The sequence below is a fragment of the Garra rufa genome, chromosome 8 (genome assembly GCF_049309525.1).
Source record: "Garra rufa chromosome 8, GarRuf1.0, whole genome shotgun sequence".
In the NCBI taxonomy this organism is placed as follows: domain Eukaryota; kingdom Metazoa; phylum Chordata; class Actinopteri; order Cypriniformes; family Cyprinidae; genus Garra; species Garra rufa.
The window spans coordinates 10,425,646-10,447,689 of record NC_133368.1 but is presented as its reverse complement, the minus strand read 5'-3'; the positions used below and the strand labels follow the sequence as shown (position 1 = coordinate 10,447,689).

The 22,044-nt window shown below is 37.7% G+C and overlaps 1 protein-coding gene across 1 annotated transcript; it reads left to right on the top strand.

The window, feature by feature from the left end:
• The first annotated feature begins 1,357 nt into the window (after positions 1-1,357).
• lrrc58b (leucine rich repeat containing 58b) lies at positions 1,358-12,424 on the top strand. Its single transcript, XM_073845787.1, has 4 exons — positions 1,358-2,127; positions 7,675-7,803; positions 8,813-9,090; positions 11,169-12,424. The coding sequence occupies exons 1-4, from the start codon at positions 1,664-1,666 to the stop codon at positions 11,360-11,362; spliced, it is 1,065 nt and encodes a 354-aa protein (XP_073701888.1). The 5' UTR covers positions 1,358-1,663; the 3' UTR covers positions 11,363-12,424.
• The last annotated feature ends 9,620 nt before the right edge of the window (positions 12,425-22,044 follow it).

Here is a 22,044-nt window from a genome sequence, read left to right as displayed (position 1 = left end):
GATCCTTCAGAAATCATTCTAATACGCTGATTTGTTGTTCAAGAAACATTTATTATTAAGATTATTATTATCAATATTTAAAAAGCACTTTTTTCAGGATTATTTGATGTACATAAAGATCTAAAGATCAGCATTTATCTGAAAAAAAAATGCTTTTGTAACATTACCATTCAAAAGCTTGGAGTCAGGATATTTTTTAAATATTTTTTAAAAGAAATTAATACTCATATTCAGCAAGGATGCTTTAACTTGATCAAAAGTGATGATAACGACATTTATAATATTATAAAATATTTCTATTTTAGATAAATGCTGTCCTTCTGAACTTTCTATTTATCAAAGAAACCAGAAAAAATCTACTTTTCAACATAATAATAATAATAATAATAATAATAATAATAATAATAATAATAATAATAATAATAATAATAAAAAGAGCAGCAAATCAGAATATTAGAATGATTTCTGAAGGATCATGTGACTGGAGTAATGATGCTATAGACCTTTTTCCTGAACACGGAAGTAAGTCCGACTCTTAACTGAAAGAATGCTTTGCATTTCCGGTCTGCATTGTTTCTAGTCACATTAGGGTATATTCCGAGCTAATAAAATGTTAAACCTATTCAAATGTTTTTAAAAAGCACATGGCTCCATAGCGCCATCACTTGGCAATGTCACAATGACCGTCATTTGTCAGTGCCTCACTTTAATGAGTGTGTAGATGACACGAACCAGCGGACGTTAGCTACATTAAAAACAGATGGACGCTATTTGAATGGGTTCCTATGGAAACCGGAACAGAAAAGCATTCAATCTGACGTTAGAATTCGTAATGGCGGCGCTCATCGTTTACTCAGGAAAAAGGTCTATAAAAAAAATCTAAAAATCTGCTAGAAATCTCAAATATATTTAAATAGAAAACAGTTATTTTAAATAGTATTTTTTTTTCAACGTTTTGGATCAAATAAATGCAGGCTTGGTGGGCAGAAAAGATTTTTTTTTTTTTTTAGAAAAAAAAAATCATACGTTCATCATACTTTTGACTGGCAGTGCATATTTAGCTATCAAACACTAGTTTCTGGGGAAAACCAATTACAAAACATGATTTGTTTGACAAATATCTGCCTTGTATTCTCCAAATTCATGAAAACTACCACCTGGAACTGTCCCTGTAGATAAAATAGATAATGGGTTAAGTAAAGGAACTCAATGACTTCTTGCATAATGAAATCTAAGCTGTGCTTGCATAAGCAGCAAAAGGACCCTAGAAACTAAAGAAAATAGACGTTTTCATGGACTTTAAAGAAAGCAGACTGGAGATGTCGTTCTTGAAGAGAAGAAAGTAAAGTTTGTTCGCGTTATTTATAGTAGTAAACATGTTAGGCAATTTAGATTTCGGTGTTTTTCCCTCGCTGGTTCTAGTAAAGGGTTAATTCAGTCAGGCGGAGCCAAACTCTAGCTGAGCCCCGAAACATGAATGTTAAATAGTGAACGCTTGATGGACCGTCTTTGATAATGACTAATGTGTGAATGCTGCCATTAGGTCGAATTATTTAGGTTACACATGGAAGTTCGGGACGCTCGGCGTTGGAAGTAAACTCAGTCGAAGTGTTGGGAAACAGCTTGAACCAGAAGAGGGTCTCTTACATTATCCGCTATTAAAATGGAGGTTTTTGAAGGAGCCAGCAGCAGCAGCAGCAGCGAGGGTGTTTTAGACTTGTCCCGTTTGAATCTCAACAATAACAGTTTGGACACGCTCAGCGATAAACGTCGGAAAGACACGAAGCAACTTTACCTGTGTTACAACCGAATGACGGTTCTGCCCGAGTCCATCTCTTTATTCTCTAACCTGGAGTTTCTCGACATCAGTAACAACACGCTGTCGGCCATCTGCGAGGACATTACCCGACTGACCAAACTCAAGACCCTCATAGCCAAGAATAATCGTTTAAATGAGTTTTCTCTGCCTAAAGACTTTGGCTCTCTCCAGCTGGAAGTGTTGAATTTTAGCGGAAACAGGTTTGAGGAGATGCCGAGCCAGTGTCTGCAGCTGCTGCGACTACAGTCTCTGTCGCTGGGAGGAAACAGATTGAAGAGCATCCCAGCGGAGATTGAGAGTCTCGCCAGGTAATACGCGAACATCTGTACGCACCTTGACTGTCTCAAAACATTACGAGCAGCCTAGGTAGGGATCTCATGTCGAGGCAACTACTTTTTGGAGAACTGCCATATTACACTTTGCACTTGTCACGTTTGCTCAGTGTTATTAAAGTCTAAGATTAAATAGCTTAACTTTCTGGGTCATTCCCGTTAGTTCAGTGTCACTATATGTCCTAGTTTGTTGGATAAAATAGAAAACTTAGTGTTTTACAAATACACAAATTACTTGATAATATTAATTTAAAATATATATTTTTTTATTTGTGTAATTTAGCCTACCTGAGTGCCAACATACATGTAATGAGGTCACAGTCATGCCCCAGGAAGTGACATCACTTTAGGTGGGAAAGACAGTAAATATCAATACGTGTAAAAATTTTTTTAAAAATGTGCTATAAGGATTAAAATGGTTATTTGATTCAGTACATAAAGTCAAATCCTTGTGGCGTTAGTTGTTATATTTAACAGTGGTGTTTACGCATAATGTTAGTAATAGTAATGTTAGATTGATGGCTAAATTGGACTGAAAATCCGAAGGGTTGCCAGGTTTTCGCATCAAAACCTGCCCAATTGCTACTCACAACTAACCCATTCCAGGAGCTAAATATCACGTTATTGTGGTCGCTTTAACCCGCAGACATGAAAAAAGCCTGCAGCAACAGTGTTAACGTATCCCAATTCTGCTGGAAAACCGCAGACTTGGCAACACTGGTGGATTGGAAGAAATGGTGCAGTATGATAAATTGGAAAAAATTGACCATGCAAACACTTGAATCCGACTTTTTAAAAAATCTGATTAAAAATACCTTGTGCGCATGTGCAACACCATATTCACATAATAGTAAATGTTACTAAATATTTGTTAAAAAATCTTTTCTGACATACATGTCAGCTTTCTTTTTAGATATGTCATCAAAGCAAAAGTGACAATTATCACAGTGGCGCTACATTTATGAAGATTTGTTCATAAATGCATGTAAGACATATGTACAATCCGAAAATCCGATTGGATTAATTTGGATTAATGAAATAGACTGAAGGTAAACATACCTAATGTGCATTTTTGCAGCAACACCCTCACTGATCATATTATTTTATTATTACTCTTTATTTCTGTCCTGTTGTCTGTGTCTGAGACACTTATAATTTAAGTGTCTGAATTAACCAGAGCATATATCTAAAGTTACAGAGTTCAAAACCTGGACCACAAAACCAGTCTTAAGTAGCATGGGTATATTTGTAGCATAAGCCAAAAATACATTGCATGGGTCAAAATGACAGATTAATCATTAAAATCATTAAGATGTTAATTAAAGATCATGTTCCATTAAGTTATTTTGTCGATTTCCTACTGTAAATATATCAAAACTTAATTTTTGATTAGTGATGTGCATTGCTAAGAACTTCAGTTGGACAACTTTAAAGGCGATTTTCTCAATATTTTCCATTTACATTCCAGATGTTCAAATAGTTGTATCTCTACCAAATATTGTCCTATCCTAACAAACCATACATCAATGGAAAGCTTGTATCACTTTCAAAAATTGACCCTTATGACTGGTTTTGTGCTCCATGGTCACAAATGGCCCAGCTGATGTGTAGGTTTACTGATTATAGGTGTTTTAAGGTTAAAGCTGTAGATTACTGGTTATTTGTAGAAAGATGAGGAGCAAATGTGTTGTTTGAAAGCAGCGGTTTTGACTGAGTCCTGATGTCAAAACAGCTGATTTCACAACAGCAGGGATTTTAAGAGGTACTGTAGAGGTATGTGAAGCCGGATATGAAGTCTGCATAAGTTACACAACTTGTCCAAAAGTATGACTGGTAATAAATCTTCTGAAATAATATGACCTGTGATCAGTCACTGATAATTTTACTTTCATATTAAAGCAGAAAAAGGACTCATCTTTCATCTTTAATTTATTAGGGACTCTAATATTCCATTCTGGATGTCTGTTCCATACTAATACATATGCTTTCTATACTGCACCACAGAAATACCAGAAAATAGAACAGTGGAGAAATGTGAAATTAGACCTGACACAATTCATCAGTTAATAACTGGGAATGTAACATGCTGTTCTTCTGTTGCAAAGTAAATCATTATGTTCCGGCTGATGCAACTTCAGAAGTGCATGATCCAAAAGACAAGGCTGCCTTTTTTCCCTGTTTATACCTTGTGCTCTGAACAAAGTGCAACATGTGCAAAAAAAGAGGTCATGTTGATGAATTATCTTCTCGTGTTCCCTTCATATGTCAGCTTCTTTAGCGTGTTCCAGAGCTCTTTCTCAGTACGTTCCATCAAAGTGCCAACTGAACAGTGTCCTGAGCAGTTAGGAACCCAGCACAAAATGGTCTGCACTAGGACCCATGGGATATAGCTTGAAGTGTAGCTTAAATGCTATCAGATATCTACTACAGTTTTGAGAATGACACAAATATTAGTTTTCACAAAGTTTGCTGCTAAACTGCTTTTAGATCTTTGTTTCACTTGTTTCTGTGATGTACTGAAAGCATTTCATACACTTCAAAGGCTTTTATCGACAATTACATGACATTTATGCAAAGAGTCAGTATTTGCAGTGTTGGCCCTTCTTTTTCAGGACCTCTGCAATTCGACTGGGCATGCTCTCAATCAACTTCTGGGCCAAATCCTGACTGATAGCAACCCATTCTTTCATAATCACTTCTTGGAGTTTGTCAGAATTAGTGGGTTTTTGTTTGTCCACCCGCCTCTTGAGGTTTGACCACAAGTTCTCAATGGGATTAAGATCTGGGGAGTTTCCAGACCATGGACCCAAAATTTCAACGTTTTGGTCCCCGAGCCACTTAGTTATCCCTTTTGCCTTACGGCACGGTGCTCCATCGTGCTGGAAAATGCATTGTTCTTCACCAAACTGTTGTTGGATTGTTGGAAGAAGTTGCTGTTGGAGGGTGTTTTGGTACCATTCTTTATTCATGGCTGTGTTTTTGGGCAAAATTGTGAGTGAGCCCGCTCCGTTGGATGAGAAGCAACCCCACACTTGAATGGTCTCAGGATACTTTACTGTTGGCATGACACAGGACTGATGGTAGCGCTCACCTTTTCTTCTCCGGACAAGCCTTTTTCCAGATGCCCCAAACAATCGGAAAGAGGCTTCATCGGAGAATATCACTTTGCCCCAGTCCTCAGCAGTCCATTCGCCATACTTTTAGCAGAAGATCAATCTGTCCCTGATGTTTTTTTTGGAGAGAAGTGGCTTCTTTGCTGCCCTTCTTGACACCAGGCCATCTTCCAAAAGTCTTGGCCTCACTGTGCGTGCAGATGCGCTCACACCTGCCTGCTGCCATTCCTGAGCAAGCTCTGCACTGGTGGCACTCCGATCCCGCAGCTGAATCCTCTTTAGGAGACGATCCTGGCGCTTACTGGACATTCTTGGACGCCCTGAAGCCTTCTTAACAAGAATTGAACCTCTTTCCTTGAAGTTCTTGATGATCCTATAAATTGTTGATTTAGGTGCAATCTTAGTAGCCACAATATCCTTGCCTGTGAAGCCATTTTTATGCAATGCAATGATGGCTGCACGCGTTTCTTTGCAGGTCACCATGGTTAACAATGGAAGAACAATGATTTCAAGCATCACCCTCCTTTTAACATGTCAAGTCTGCCATTCTAACCCAATCAGCCTGACATAATGATCTCCAGCCTTGTGCTCGTCAACATTCTCACCTGAGTTAACAAGACGATTACTGAAATGATCTCAGCAGGTCCTTTAATGACAGCAATGAAATGCAGTGGAAAGTTTTTTTCGGGATTAAGTTAATTTTCATGGCAAAGAAGGACTATGCAATTCATCTGATCACTCTTCATAACATTCTGGAGGATATGCAAATTGTGATTATAAAAACTTAAGCAGCAACTTTTCCAATATCCAATATTTATGTAATTCTCAAAACTTTTGGCCACGACTGTTTGTCTTGTTTTCAGTTTTTATATGCAAATTTTCTCCCCGCAAAGTTGCGATTTATCTCGAAGTTGGTTCATTTGGTTCAAGGCTTGGAAGTGTTTACCAGTTCTCCGCCTAACCGTTGTTTACCAAATATCTGCTTCCTTATGTTGCCAAGTTCATTCTGAACCTTATCAGTATTGTCCTAATTATCAGACACGTGCATATTAATAAACACCTTTCATTATATCTCGAAAATTGAATTACTAGAGCGTGACTCACGGTCTATGAGCCCAGTGGTTGATGATTATATGTTATGTTATTAACTGATTGTGGCAATGACTGATATGGAAAATAGTAGTTAAACATCATACATTCTACATGTAGTCTGCAACTGTAAGACCTGAAAGATCATGTGACTGAAGACTGCAGTAATGTTACTGAAAATTCAGCTTTGCATTGCAGGAATAAATCACATTTTAAAATATATTAAATTCTAATACAATTATTTGAAATTGTAATTGTAATTTCACAATAATACTATTTTTACTGTATTTTTAAACGGTAGTGTGCTTATAATACAACTATCTGCTTATACCAAAATCCAGTTGTAATGTCATGACAGTAAAGTGCTTCTTTTGAGCTAACCACAGTAAAGTCTCTGATTTGGGCTTTGGCTCACGCTGTGACAGTGAGAGTGAATAGGAAGCTCTCAGAGAGGATCAGTTTGCCATGTGGCCTCAGTAGAGCCGTGCTGAAACCGTGAGTCTGCCGAGGCTGACTTGGCTGCGAGCCATCCCATCATAAGGCGATGTGTCCTGTTGGCCCACATTACACTCAGAGTTGGTCCTTTTTCGAGAGATCTGGGCCTCTTTTCCCCTTTGCCATCTCTGCCTGCTGTGGTAATTGTAGAGACTAAGCCGAGATGGGCTGGCGAAAGGAATGAGGTATTGAAGTAAAAATGAATGCCTCTCTTCAGGGAGGACAACAAATGGACAAAGTGGCCAGTAGGGTAACACGGTAGATCTCTTACTCAGTACTGTGCTCTCAGTGCCTCGTTCTTTTGTAGAGAAAGAATCCCTTTTTATTTCCATGGGGTTTGAAAAATGTTTCAATAGAGATTCTAAGCTATAAACTAAATCAGCTGTGAGGAAGCACAATGTTACAAACTTTGATTTAAGGCAAACAAGACAAAACAATGTACTTAAACTAGTGTACGTGTGTTGTCTAGGACGGAAGTGTTTGTGACACAACAAACGTGATGTTTGCGGAAGATATCTTCTTTATCGTGAAACATTGATCTATATTGGCTGAAAAACAGCTGAAGGTTTAGTGATTTCCTCATAGCCTTTGCGTGTTAGTGGCTTCCTTAGCAGGTTAAAAAAACTTCCACTTTATCTTTTATCAGTGGCAGTAACCATAGGGCAGAATCACTGTTGTTTTTTTTAAATGTACTTAACATAGAGGCCCAAATAGGTAAATAAAATTAGTTACTGTATGAAATATATTAATGTATAACTGTTCTCACTGTGGTTTTGTGACTATTTTGACATCTGTTTTGTTTCTAAACCCTTCTTTCTCTTTCTAGCTTAGAGCTGTTGTATCTGGGCGGTAACCAGATCTCCTCCATCCCTGGTGAACTAGCTAACTTACCCTGCCTCAGTTACCTAGTTCTGTGTGATAATCGCATCCAGAGCGTCCCACCTCAACTCAACAAGTAAGTCTGAGATATTGCGTTAATGCTTGTTAACAAAGTGTCCTTTAGGGCTGCACAGTTTGGTAAAAAAAAAATAAAAAATTGCATTTATTTTGATGATGAGTATTTAACAGATCATCAGGGTTATTATCGTTAACTGAAACTATAAAAGTAAATAAATAAATAGATTTTATTTCAGCTACTTGCCAAGGCAACAATTCTCATTTTCGTTTAGTACTAAAAAGTTAATAAACTAAAACTTAATAAAAATATATAAAAAGTAATAAAATTGATGAAAACACCACAATTACTAAAACTTTAACTAAAATGAAACAGAAAATATAGAATATTATGTAAAATGTTAACAAAAAGTATAATAGTTAATTAATGATAGCTTATATTGATTCTTCTTAGATATCCCGAACAAATATTATGATGTAATTAATATGTCATTTACATATAATATGTGACCCCCGGACCACAAACCCAGTCATAAGGGTCTATTTTATGAAATTGAATTTCTATTGATGCATGATTTGCGCAATAGTTGGCCAGGATACAACTATTTTAAAATTTGGAATCTGAAGATGCAAAAAAAAATCTAAATATTAAGAAAATCGCCTTTGAAGTTGTCCAAATAAAGCTCTTAGCAATGCATATTACTAATCAAAAATTAAGTTTTTGTATATTTACAGTAGGAAATGTACACAAAATCTTCATGAAATATGATCTTTACTTAATATCCTAATGATTTTTGGCATAAAAGAAAAATGTATCATTTTGATCCATACAATGTATTTTTGGCTTTTGCTACAAATATACCTGTGCTACTTAAGACTGGTTTTGTGGTCCAGGGTCACATAACAATAAGGTATTTAATATGTAATACATATAATATATAATATGTATTAATATTCTATGATATATTACAATGCTTAGTAATTTGTACTAGTTATTTAAGTAGTAATAATTATAAAAGAAATATTAAAAATGTTTTTTGTCTGTCCTGCTGTTCTTTCCTCCCTCACAGGCTCCATTCCCTGCGCTCTCTTAGTCTGCATAATAACCTGCTGACGTATCTTCCGAGAGAGATCCTGAGCCTGGTGCATCTTCAGGAGCTCAGTCTCAGAGGCAATCCTTTGGTCGTACGCTTCGTCAAGGACATGACCTACGACCCCCCGTCGCTACTGGAGCTGGCTGGCCGAACCGTCAAAAGCAAGAACCTTCTATACTCGCATAAAGACCTCCCAAGCCATCTAGTCTACTACCTAGACATGGCCAGCAAGTGCCCCAACCCCAAGTGTGCAGGTGGGAGAAGAAACCTGATAGAAAGACACATTTTTTTTAGATATACTACACTTATAATAGTATCTAGAGAGTTTAGAAACAATGAATGTCATTTATTTATTTAATTCATGTTTATTGTTAAAGGACTTTTCACATTATATCTTGTTTAAAAGAAGTTTTACAGAAAAATGCTTGTTTCAGCATGAAAATTAGAGTGTATTCTGTTTATCAGAAATATAAGATGCTACATGTTATGTGGTTAGGTAACGTAATGTACTTAGTTCGGCAGACACAACCTGCTAAGCAGGAATTCCAGCTTGTGCTTGTGGATAGTTTTTGACAATTTTGAATGTTGATCATGTTGAATAATTTTCTCTCATTTAATGAAATGGTTCACTGAAAAATGAAAATTATGTCATTATCTACTTATGTATATGTCGTTTGAAACCTGTATGATCTTCCAAATGTGGCTTTTTTTGAGTATTACAGTTGAGGTCAAAAGTTTACACCCCCCTTTCAATATCTGCAAAATGTTATTTTACCAAAATAAGAGGGATCATACAAAATGCCTGTTATTGTTTATTTAGTACTGACCTGAATAAGCTATTTTATAAATAAGAATTTATAAAAAAAATGACCCTGTTCAAAAGTTTACATACACTTGATTCTTAATACTGTGTTGTTACCTGAATGATCCACTGCTGTTTTTTTTTGTTTAGTGATAGTTGTTCATGAGTCCCTTGTTTGTCACGAACAGTTAAACTGCCTGCTGTTCTTCAGAAAAATCCTTCAGGTCCCACAAATTCTTTGGTTTTTCCAACAATGAAGGTTCAAACACTCACTGATGATCCAGAAGGAAACCATGCATTAAAGGAACACTCCACTTTTTTTTGGAAAAACTCCACTCCCACCGAGTTAATAAGTTGAGTTTTACCGTTTTGAAATCCACTCAGCCGTTCTCCTGTTCTGGCGATATCACTTTTAGCATAGCTTAGCATAGATCATTGAATCCTATGTGACCAACACAGCATCGCATTCAAAAATGACCACCGAGTTTCGGTATTTGTCCTATTTAAAACTTGACTCTTCTGTAATTATATCGTGTACTAAGATCCGCGGAAAATGTAAAGCTGCGATTTTCTAGGCCGATAAGATTAGGAACTACTCTCCCATTCCGGTGTAATAGTCAAGGAAGTTTGCTGCCGTAACGTGGACGCAGCAATATCACGCAGCGCCTAAAATTAGTTCCCAGCTAGATAACTGCCAATGTGACTGGCTTTTTGAAATTGTGACCGAACTTCAGGTGCTGCGTGGTATTACTGCGCCTACTGCGTACATATTATGGCAGCAAACTTCCTTGACTATTACACCGGAATGGGAGTGTAGTTCCTAATCTTATCGGCCTAGAAAATCGCAGCTTTACATTTTCCGCCAATCTTAGTACACAATATAACTACTAGTCAAGTTTTAAATAGGACACATACCGAAACTCGTTGGTCATTTTTGGTCTAATAGGATTCAATGATCTATGCTAAGTTATGCTAAAAGTGATATCGCCAGAACAGGAAAACGGCTGAATGCATTTCAAAACAGTAAAACTCAACTTATTAACTCGGGGGGAGTTGGAGAATGAGCCTATTTTCAAAAGAGTGTTCCTTTAAGAGCTGGGGGTGAAAACTTTTTGAATTTGAAGATCAGGGAAAATGTAACTTATTTTGGTCTTCTGGGAGACATGTAAGTATCTTCTCAAGGGCAGTACTAAATGAAAAAATAATAATGTACACAGCTTGCGATTCCACAAAAGTTTTCACCCCCGGCTCATTCATTGTATTTCATTCTGGAGCATTTGTGTTTGAACCTTCTGTAATAGTTGCATATGAGTCCCTGAGTGGATCTCAAAATCATACAGTCATTGTTGGAAAGGGTTCAAATACACAAAAAGGCTGGAAAATATAGTACAGTTGTGGTGTGAACTCTGCTATTCTTTTAATTTTAGACAAATTTGAAGTCGATATCTTTATCATTATAATTAAGTCAATGGCCTTTCGTCAATATAAAAGGTTTTCTAACCAAGGTTTATCTCACCACCTCATTCCCAGGTGTTTACTTCGACTCGTGCGTTCGTCACATCAAGTTTGTGGATTTCTGTGGGAAGTATCGCCTGCCCTTGATGCACTACCTGTGCTCCCCAGAATGCACCTCTCCCTGCAGCTCCAACCCTCAGAGCGACGCCGACTCAGACGACGACAACAGCGTGCCTGCCGATCGCCTTCAAAGAGTCCTGCTGGGATAACCTCCCTCACCCCGCACACGTCTCCTTCTCTCTCACTTACAGTGTTATCAGCAAGAACATTGAACTTTACAGCCAGCTGGCTTGAAAACCTCTCAGCTGAAGCCAAATCTTATTGCCAAGTGATTGTGGCATTCTGGGAAAGACATCTGCAGATAGTTTCTCTACAAAGGCCTTGTTTTGCAAAGGCAAAATCAAAAACACTGGTGGTTCAGAATAGTTGTTAGTTATATTAACTAAGTTGCCTTGGTCATCAATCTGTTTAGCTCTTGCACTTTTGTAATATGTAGAAAACGCAGTTTAGGTACATGCATATCTTTTGCTTGGCAATAGGTTGCTTTGTCTCTCTCAGGAGAGTACTAACTTAATTTTTTCACATTACGCACAAAGATTTACTGTGAATTAGAAAAAAAATAAACATTGAGAACACTTGCTTTTTAGGTTTGTTTTCTTCTTGTTCGTAACTGCGTGGCCTGCAGCACTGTAAAACAGTGCTATATTTTCAAAAACATGCGCTTGTGTCTGCAAAATATCTTGTTTAAGCTTTCACGTTAGTATTGAATTTGCTGACAAAAACTGGGGCAGCATCTGAAATTTTGAGATAAACAGTGGCAAAGGTCACCATTCACTTTGTTTTGAAGGTTAATTCTTCATTCTGCATTAATATAAAATATATAATATTGTTACAGAGCCAATGGACAAATTTGTCAAGTGTTTGTGGCTTTTCTTTTTAAACCGAACTTTGTTCTTCAAACACTTCCTGTTTTATAAACTCACTCACTTTCTTTAGTTTCTTCACATGTGCCTTACACTCTTAGGCTTAACCAATATTGACTATGCAAATAACTGATGCAATCATTATTTCAGAGTTTTACAATTCTTATCTAAAGCTTTTATACTAAATAATCTTTCATGATATTTTCTTTATATCAGTGACAAGATAGAATGTATTTTATTTAAGGTGATGAAGGCAGATTTGGATAACATTCACTCCTCTAATGGTTTATAAACATGTATTTGCACTTCTTATGTAGAGAACTATAATAAAAGATAATAATAACAATAGTAGTTTGTGTGTGGGTCTCTTTTTTTGGAATAAAGCCAGAGCTTTCAAAACATTTCTACAGTCCTGCTATATACAAATCTAGAAGTATAATATAATTATATAATGAAACTGATGGTAATATCCAACCAAATTTTTCCGTACAATCATCGACTTTGACAAAAAATTTATTTAAATCCATATTAATGCTCATTTTGTTTATGATACTGTCTCAGGAGGTTTCACCGTAAGTCTTGGGCATCACACAATTGTACAAAAATAAATATAAGCTGAAGCTATAGAATAAAGGGAGCTTTTGTGTTGCATTCATGTTCAAAACACCATGGTTATACCTTGGTGCTTTGTTGTATGTGACAAGTATACTGTAATGTGAAGTTTAAAGGCAGTAGGTGAGTCTGTTTTTGGAAACAGTAATAAAAAATGTGGTTAAGATCGACGGCTTCCCTAGCCCTAGCCACTTGGGCAGCCGTAGACATTGGGATTGAGTGGGGTCCCTTACCTGAACCATGTCTTCCCCCACTACTGCTGGTCTCGTTTTCTGATGATATCTTCTTATTTTGCATTGTCAATAGCGGTGTGAGCTTACGCTGTATCCAGATCATTCCTTGGCCATACTGCAGTCACCCTAGGCTACAGGGTTGAAGGCCCTCATACTGCTTTTCCACTGGAGCTGGTGTCGGTGCCAGTGCTTGGCCAAGAGTGGTACTCACTCAGAACCAGCTTGCGTTTCCACTGGTAAAGAGCAGAACCCTCTACGTCATCAGCATGTGACCAGAATCGCTTGTTATCTCTTGTGGAAGGAGAGTGTTGGTTTCTTCCACTGACCACTGCTGAACTGCCATATTTAATTATTATTGTTAATGTTGTTAATTTATCTGAATCTGACGACTTTTAAAAATGGCTCCTTTCAAACTGCGGTCTGTAGTGGAAGCTTTGCCTACTGACTTCTGACTTCTGACTTCGAGACCAGCAAGGTTTAGGGGCTGGTTCGGACCCTAAATCGTTGGGGTTTTTTGAGTGGAAAAGCACAGTCCAGCACCAGCACCATCCCCGTTAGAAAAGCGGTATCAGAGGGCTGTGTAGGTTGATCAATCTCTCCATCTGGGTCACCAAAGTCATGGCACAAGTTCTTGGTCTGGTGATGGCCACAATGCTGGTGCAGGACCATACATATGGTTGGAGTTTGCGGAGATGACAGTCCTATCTCCCAAACAGGACTGTTTGATGAAGCGGTGGAGGCCTTTACCCAGCAAGTCACAGTGGTAAAGAAGCAGACAGATGCTATAAAGCACAACCTGGCTCACGCTCCATGACTATTGAGGTCATCTTCAGCCTGGTGCTGCCGCCCAGTGGAACTCTCTGTTGCTGGCCTAGCTCCACCATGCGTGAAGCCACAGTGCGATATCAGTGCCAGAGATTGTAGATGAAAACAGGGTATACCTCCTGCCAACTTATGACTGAGAACCTTCCCAAAGATTCTAAACATCCCTGAGGATGGTGGTCGCCTGCAGCCCGGCCCAAAAGATGGCATGGACCATGTTTGTCTCCTTGATGGAGGGCCAAGTTGGAGCAATTTCTGTTTGGTTTAATTTTGAAGAAGAGGGTGATGCCAGGCAAATTTCTGAAAAAAGAGCATATTTCTCATCCACTGCATATTACAACTCTAAATGACGTCAGTGGTTCTGGTGCTCGAAGCATGGACATGATGGTCATGCATTATACACCAGCTGATGAAAACCCTTCAACTCCAGGTGTCATGCAGCAATGTATGCCCACTTGCTTACTCCTGCTTTTTCGTGCTATGGTGTGGCCCCTGTATCATGGGCTACGCAAAAGTTTGCGAGGTGCTAGTCTCACATAGCCAGACCTTCAGACTGATGGCTGAAGGTCTGGAATCCATGGCAGCTTTCATTGGCCAAGGCCCGCCCATAAGGCCGTTTGACTGACATGTCAAACAACCAATCACAGTTTGTTTCGTTCAGCGTCACGTTTCGGGGTGTAGAAATGTCCCCACAACAACAGACTGGCGTGCAACAAGTCAGTCATTTAAATAACCAGCATTAAAAGTTAAAGAAGAAGAGGGAGAACAAGCAGTAAGTCAGTAATTTGTTCACGAACGTTGCAAAAGTGTATAACAACAATGGCGTCTGCATAAGCACCTCTTAGCAAAACACAGAGTAAATCAGTCTGTGCTTTGTTTCCCAGCGGACCGAAAATAAACACGACACTCTCGCCTCCCGGAAATCCGATCAAATTCAACTAATCAGATGACGACTTCGACATTCCTGAAGTGTTTCCATTTAAGTGTACCATATGCATCAGATGTTTAGCCAACGTTCAGTGGGCGTGACGTCTGAGGCTGAGACTAGCGAGGTGCCTGCCCAGATTCAGTCACATTTTGTATGACAAGGCTATCATCTGCATGGTATGTGACTCTCCACAGGTTGGTGTGGGTGACCTTTTACCAGTTCCAAATTGCACTCCCACTGGAAAGTTTAGTGAGATGGTGGGCCACTCGCTTTTCTTCAATGGTTGCTGGCTCTTGGCTTACGTTTTTCTAGGTACCTGCCAAACAATGGACAGGTAGATTCTCGGCAGCAGGGTAAGTATTTCTGAAAATGAGCTTGAGCACAAACTTGCCCCAGACTTTGGGATCCGCAGCCATGTGAAGGCCTTTATTTGGAGGTAAGACTAGGTATGGGCAGCCATGGGTATGGGCATACCTTGTCTGAGGATAAGCACATCTTTTAGAGCAAGCCACTGACTCACTTGGAGCCTGATCCTGACCCCAAGATCAGAGATGTTCAGAGGAGCGCATCAGAACAAAATCTCATTCCATCCATCAGAGAACCAAGGCTACAACTGTTACCAAGAAGTTATCTAGCCTCTTTACCCATGGTTAGAGATCAATCCTAGATATTCATAAGCTGATGTTTCACACTGTGCATTGCTAAACCTGCAGTGTTATATTATATACTGCTGTGTGGACTATAAAATTATTTTCAGAATGGATTTTTCAGACCGAAGAATGAAACAGTCTGTTCTTCTCTCCACTTTTTTTATTTCCTGTTATCATTCGACAGTTTCTCCACTCAAATGCTAAAATGACTTCATACAATGCATGTAGCCTTATAGGCATAGTTTGCCCAAAAATGAAAATTATGTCATTAATTGCTCACTGTCATGTTGTTCCAAACCGTAACAGCTTCATTCATCTTCAGAACACAAAATAAGATATTTTTGATGAAATCCGACAGCTTTTTGACTCTGAATACTACTTTCAAGTCCCTGAAAGGTATTGTTTAAAATAGTCCATGTGACATCAGTGGTTCAACCATAATATTATAAAGCTACAAGAATACTTTTTGTGCTCAAAGAAAACAAAAATAATGACTTTATTCAACAATTTCTTGAATTAAATTAAAATTAGTACAACATATTCACAATTTAACTGAAATAAGGGATTGAATTAATAAATTGATTCCACACATTAATAAGTCATGAAAATTAATTCTTAAATCATTGCCAAGATACCTATTTCTCTCTCTGCATGTCATGTACATACATCATCCTCCAGTCTCTTAATGAACATTTTTCACTTGTAATAATGTGGTCCCATTGCTTCTGGCTAACATTTTGTAAATGTTTGGGAAGCCTGCACTTTTCTGAACATATTCAGTGTTATTACCTGTTGCTTCTGTAAATTCCAACTTCTGTGTAAAAATGTTGCATTCAAGGTATCATTGAAATTTAAATGTGTTTTAGTTGGCAAGATTGATTCCCCTCAGAATCCATTAGCCAGACACTTGTCAGTTCAGACGGTCAGGGAGAGATTCAACGTTTGGCCAGTGAACATACAGGACTGAGTTTCTGCATTTGCATATGAAAGCCATCTCATCACTGCTACTGAATACAGAAGGACTTTCTTTTCACCTACCAAATTCAAAGTTTTATTCTATACAAGACACTCTTTATTTGAAGGAGAAAGACCTGGTAACACAAATTGATGCCACTCTTTTTTCACTTTATTCTGTCTTGCTTTCACTCTCTGTGAGGATTGGCTGATTCTTGATGGGTTTTGAGGGACAGATGTGTTATTTGTCCTGCAGTTTGTTTGACCACTTTTTAAACACTTGTTAGGAGCTCAAAGCCCCATGGCACCCTACTGACAGCACATTGAAAGTGTCTCTCCTCACTTCAGTGCACTTCAATATACACCGACGTGAGTTCTGAGATGTTGCTTTCTCATAGCTTACACATTTGCTTAATGCTGAAATTTGTTAAATGCTTCTTTTCACATCTTTTATCTTGTTACCTTGAGAGCAAACATTTATATTCAGACTGGAGTTCAGAAAAGCCTCTGAATGTCTTGCTACAAGTTTAGAGAACAAAATATTTATTAGCTTTTATAATCATATTTTGAGACTTATGGTCAATCTTAAAGGATCAGTCCACTTCCAGAATAAAAAATTCCTGATAATTTATTAACCCTTATGTCATCCAAGATTTGTTTCTTTCTTCAGTCGAATAGAAAAAGGTTTTTGAGGAAAACATTCCAGGATTTTTCTCCATATAGTGGACTTCAATGTGTATTAATGGGTTGAAGGTCCAAATTGCAGTTTCAATGCAGCTTCAAAGGGTTCTACACAATCCCAGTTGTGCAATAAGGGTCTTATCTAGCCAAACGATGTCATCTTCTGAAAAAATAAATAAATAAATAAATAAATAATTGCTGACCAGCTTTTTGCATGTCTCCACTGGTATTTTTGCCCATTCATCTTTAGCGATGAGCTCCAACTCTTTCAAGTTGGAGGGTCTCCTTGCCATCACCCTGATCTTTAGCTCCCTCCACAGATTCTCAATGGGATTTAAGTCAGGACTCTGACTGGGCCACTGCAAAACGTTAATGTTTTTGTCTGCTAACCATTTCCTCACCACTTTTGCTGTGTGTTTTGGGTCGTTGTCATGGTGAAATGTCCACTGGTGCCCAAGGCCAAGTTTCTCTGCAGACTGCCTGATGTTGTTGTTGAGAATTTTGATGTATTGCTCCTTTTTCATGGTGCCATTTACTGTGATTAGGTTCCCTGGTCCACCAGCTGAAAAACATCCCCAAAACATTAGGTTCCCACCACCATGTTTGACAGTGGGGTTGAAGGCTTCTCCTTTTTTAAGCCAAATGAAGGCTACATCATTGTGGCCAAACAATTCAATTTTTGTTTCATCTGACCATAAAACAGAAGACCAGAAGTCTTCTTCTTTGTCCAGATGAGCATTTGCAAAGGCCAAGTGGGCATTTGTGTGCCTTATCTGGAGAAGTGGTGTCATCCTTGGTCTGCGTCAGTTGAAACCAGCAGTGTGCAGTGTCCGTTGGACTGTCTGCCTTGAGATGCTGCCACCAGCGGAGCCCAGATTCATCAGGATGGCCTTGGTGCTGATCCTTGGATTCTTTTTTATCTCTCTCACTATCGTCCTGGCCAGCACAGGTGTCACTTTTGGCTTCCGACCATGTCCTCTGAGATTTTTCACAGTGTGGAACGTCTTGTATTTTTTAATAATACTTTGCACTGTAGCCACTGGAACTTCAAAACATTTAGATAAAGTCTTATAGCCCTTTCCTGACTTGTGAGCAGCCACAATGTGCAGCCGCAGGTCCTCAGTGAGCTCCTTTGTCTTAGCCATGACTGTCCACAAACCAACAGCAGAGCGCTTCTGTTTTTCACCTGTTGAGTTGATTAAAACAGCTGTTCCCAATGAATCAAGGTAATTAGGATGCTTTAGAACAGCTTGGACTATTTGGAATGGTATAGAACTTTGGATTTTCCCATAGACTGTGACAATTTGCAAAGGGTATGAAAAATTTTAGGCATGCCACTTTTTGTTCAAATGTAAATAAATATTTTTTTCCACAATGATGCCTCTTGTACATCATCTTATTATCTTTTGGGAGAAGCCTGTGTCATTTCCGGTCAACAAAAACTTGCTGGTTGAATAAAAGTAACTTTAAGTCAGAATTTGCCAGGGGTATGAATAGTTTTGGGCTTGATTGTAAATATATATACTATATATACTTTTTAACCACAAGCTCATCTTGCACTAGCTCGACTTCGTGCATTACATACTGATGACGTAGGCAGAAGTACCGATCCAGTGTTTACAAAGCGAGCGTGCAAAGAAAGTCAATTGCACTTTACAAAAAAAAAAGTCGGACGATTTTGAAGTTGGAGAAGAAAATGAGATGTTTTTTGCCCTACCCTACCTTTTTAAATGGAAGTAAACAGATGAAGAACTGACCACTAACTAACCACATGACCTTTTCTAATGTGATTACCCAATGTGTGAAGTCGCAGATGTGCATCGCAGAGCTAGTGCAAGACAAGCATTTGTAGTTAAAAAGTATATACATTTTAATTTTTTTCAGAAAATGGTTAAGACCTTTTTTCCTTGGCTAGGATTGTGTAGAGCCCTTTGAAGCTGCATTGAAACTGCATTTGATCTTCAACCCATCGGTCTCACATACCAGTGCTTCAATATATTACTTAAACGCTGTGGAGACTATCTATTTGTTCCGGATAAATCACCTCCTACACTCTTAAAAATAAAGCTTCACGATGCCATAGAAGAACCTTTTTGTCTAAATGGTTCCATAAAGAACCTTTAACATCTGAAGAACCTTTCTGTTTCACAAAATATTCTTTGTGGCAAATAAGGCTCTTCAGATTATAAAAACTTAAGCAAGAAATGGTTCTTTAAAGAACCTTTGACTGAATGGTTCTTTGTGGAACCAAAAATCGTTCTTCTATGGCATCGCTTGAAGAACCTTTTGAAGCACCTTTATTTTTAAGAGTGTTCACACCTAACGCAAATTCTGCAATTTTTTATTTTATATCTTTAAATTTTTAGTAAACATTTAACAATTTTGAGTTCTGAGTCTATACCTTGGATTTTTGGATGTTCCTTCTCAGAATTGCGAGTAATTAACAAATTCTGATTTTATTATTCTTTATCTTGCATTGTTTTCTTTCTCTTGCAGTTTGGACATTCTTTCTCAGAATCACAAATGTATAACAATTCAGATTTTTTTTTCACAATTTCAAGTATATATCTCGTAATTGTTTTTGAAAATTGTGAGTTCACATTTTGCAATTTGTACTTCTTTTTATCTAAATTTTCAGTTTATATCTGTTTTAAGGGACATCAGCAACACTTGATGACATGAACTAACCATGAGCAATACATTTGTTACTGTATTTACTAATCTTTATTAACGTTAGTTAACGGAAATACAGTTGTTCATTGTTTGTTCATGTTAGTTCACACTGCATTAACTAATGTTAACATGATTTTAATAATCCATTAGTAAATGTTGAAATTAACATTAACAAAGATTAATAAATCGTGTATAAGTGCAGTTCATTATTAGTTCATGTTAATTAATGTGGTTAACTAATGTTAACTAAAAAACCTTATTGTAAAGTGTTACCGGGACATCTAATTTTGTGGATAAAAGAATCTGTCTGTAGTTCAGCTTTTTTTTTTAAATGCACCTCTAGCCTTTTATTTTATTCACTGCCTTGTGTGTCATGATCCTTGAACTGTCCCTTTAAAGCATGACACTCTGTAATCAGTTTAATTCACTGTTTACAAAATTGATCTGACTATTCTATCAGAGTTCAGAGGGAAGTAAATAAAGCATATCGGATGTTTTGATTAAAAGTCAAAGGTTGAAAGAAGCCCTTATAAATAATGAAACATTCACTAAGCTTCGTAATACACACACAACACATTGAACACTCCATACAGGCCTACGTGTGTAGTAGCTTCCTGACCACAGGAATGGAAGCAGACAGCTGTGTGGGTGTCTGAGGTTTAGTCTTCACTTCATAAAGGATACTGCATCTTTCTGAGGAAAGACCAACCTTCACTCTGTAATTAAAAAAATCTGAATCTTCCTCATACCAATTCATACACTGTAAAAAGTTTTTACCAGTTTCAACTTAAAAACTTAAGTTTAGCAGCTTCCTTAAGATTTTAAGTTAAATCTACTTCAGTCATTTAAACTCACAAGTTATATCAACTCATTTTTATTGTAATAAGTTCAAATAACTTGTAGTTTTAAGCTGATTCAACTTAAAAACTTAAGGCAGCTGCTGAACTTATTTTTTAAGTTGAATCTGGTGAAAATTTTTACAGAGTTCTTAAAGGGATAGTTCACCCAAAAATGAAAATTCTGTCATTAATCACTCACCCTCGTGTTGTTCTAAACCTGTAAGACCTTAGTTCATTTTCAGAACACTTTAAGGTATTTTTGATTAAATCTGACAGCTCTCATACGCTACATAGACAGAAACCCAGCTGAAATATTCCCAGGTCCAGAACCGTATCAAGGACATTGGTAAAATTGTCCATGTGACATCAGGGGTTGTTGTTCAATCGTTCAGTTGTGTCGCTGTCTATAGATGGTCAGAGAGCTCTCGGATTTCATCAAAAATATCTTAATTTGTGTCCCACAGATGTACAAAGGTCTGATGGGTTTGGAACGACATGAGGATGAGTAATTAATGACAGAATTTTTATATTTAGGTGAGCTATCCCTTTAAAAACAAATCATGTGAAACTGAAAAATGTGTGCGGCTAATTTAAAAAGTTGAAAAAGTTATTTAATGTTACTTAAGCAATTGCTGAGGATGAGTTAGTCATTGTGCTTAGCGTGTGTGCATGTATCTGTATAGCTGCAATTACTTGCAACCTGAGACGCCTGAAAGACGCCAGGATGAAATCGATGCATTCACATTTAAATGGTTGTAAGTTGAGAGCTGTGAACAAAGTTTAGCGTTGTACAATGTCCAGTGCTCACTCTACAGAGAATGTATTGTTGTCGAGTACACATGACAGATCCTTATTTCTGGAATAACAGTCTTTAAACATGTCTGGAAGATGACCCACATTCACACAGCAGCATACGTGCATCCATAACCTGTCATTTTGGGCAGGAATACCTGCCACAGGAGGTGAGTAATAACTGTGCCATGACTGGGTGGGTGGAATGAGGAACTGTGTTCTTAGGATTATTCTGTGTTTTTTTCCATTGCAATATTGACCTTTTATGCCTTGCCAAGGTGAGTGCTGTCATCATGTGTACAGTCACCGGTGATTTATTTGTGTATACAAGTTTCATCTTGAAACAAAGCTCAGCCATAAAGATAATTGCAGTGCTGTGTAATGACTTTTGCCCAGGTCAGGAAGAATTATTATTCTCTAATATAAAATGTAACCTTCGCCGTGAAGATATCAAACATAGACTGCAAATAGGTCAACGCGAAGCTTTGTACACAGAGTTTTATGACTTAGGCTACACATTTCTTAGCGAGGAAACTAGTAGATATAGGTTCCTAGAGTTTTGACCTAGATTGGTGAATTTCAATTCGTTTCCCATCATTTTGTTTCACACATTAGTCTTATTAAGACAAATTCACCAATGAATCATTCAGAAGGGTTTGTAGTTTGAAATTAAGTATTTGCTCACTACCAAAAAATAAATAAAACACCCAACAACTAATGGGCATATTTTACACAACACAAAAAAACACAAGACTAAAAAATATTAGATTTGATTTTACATCTT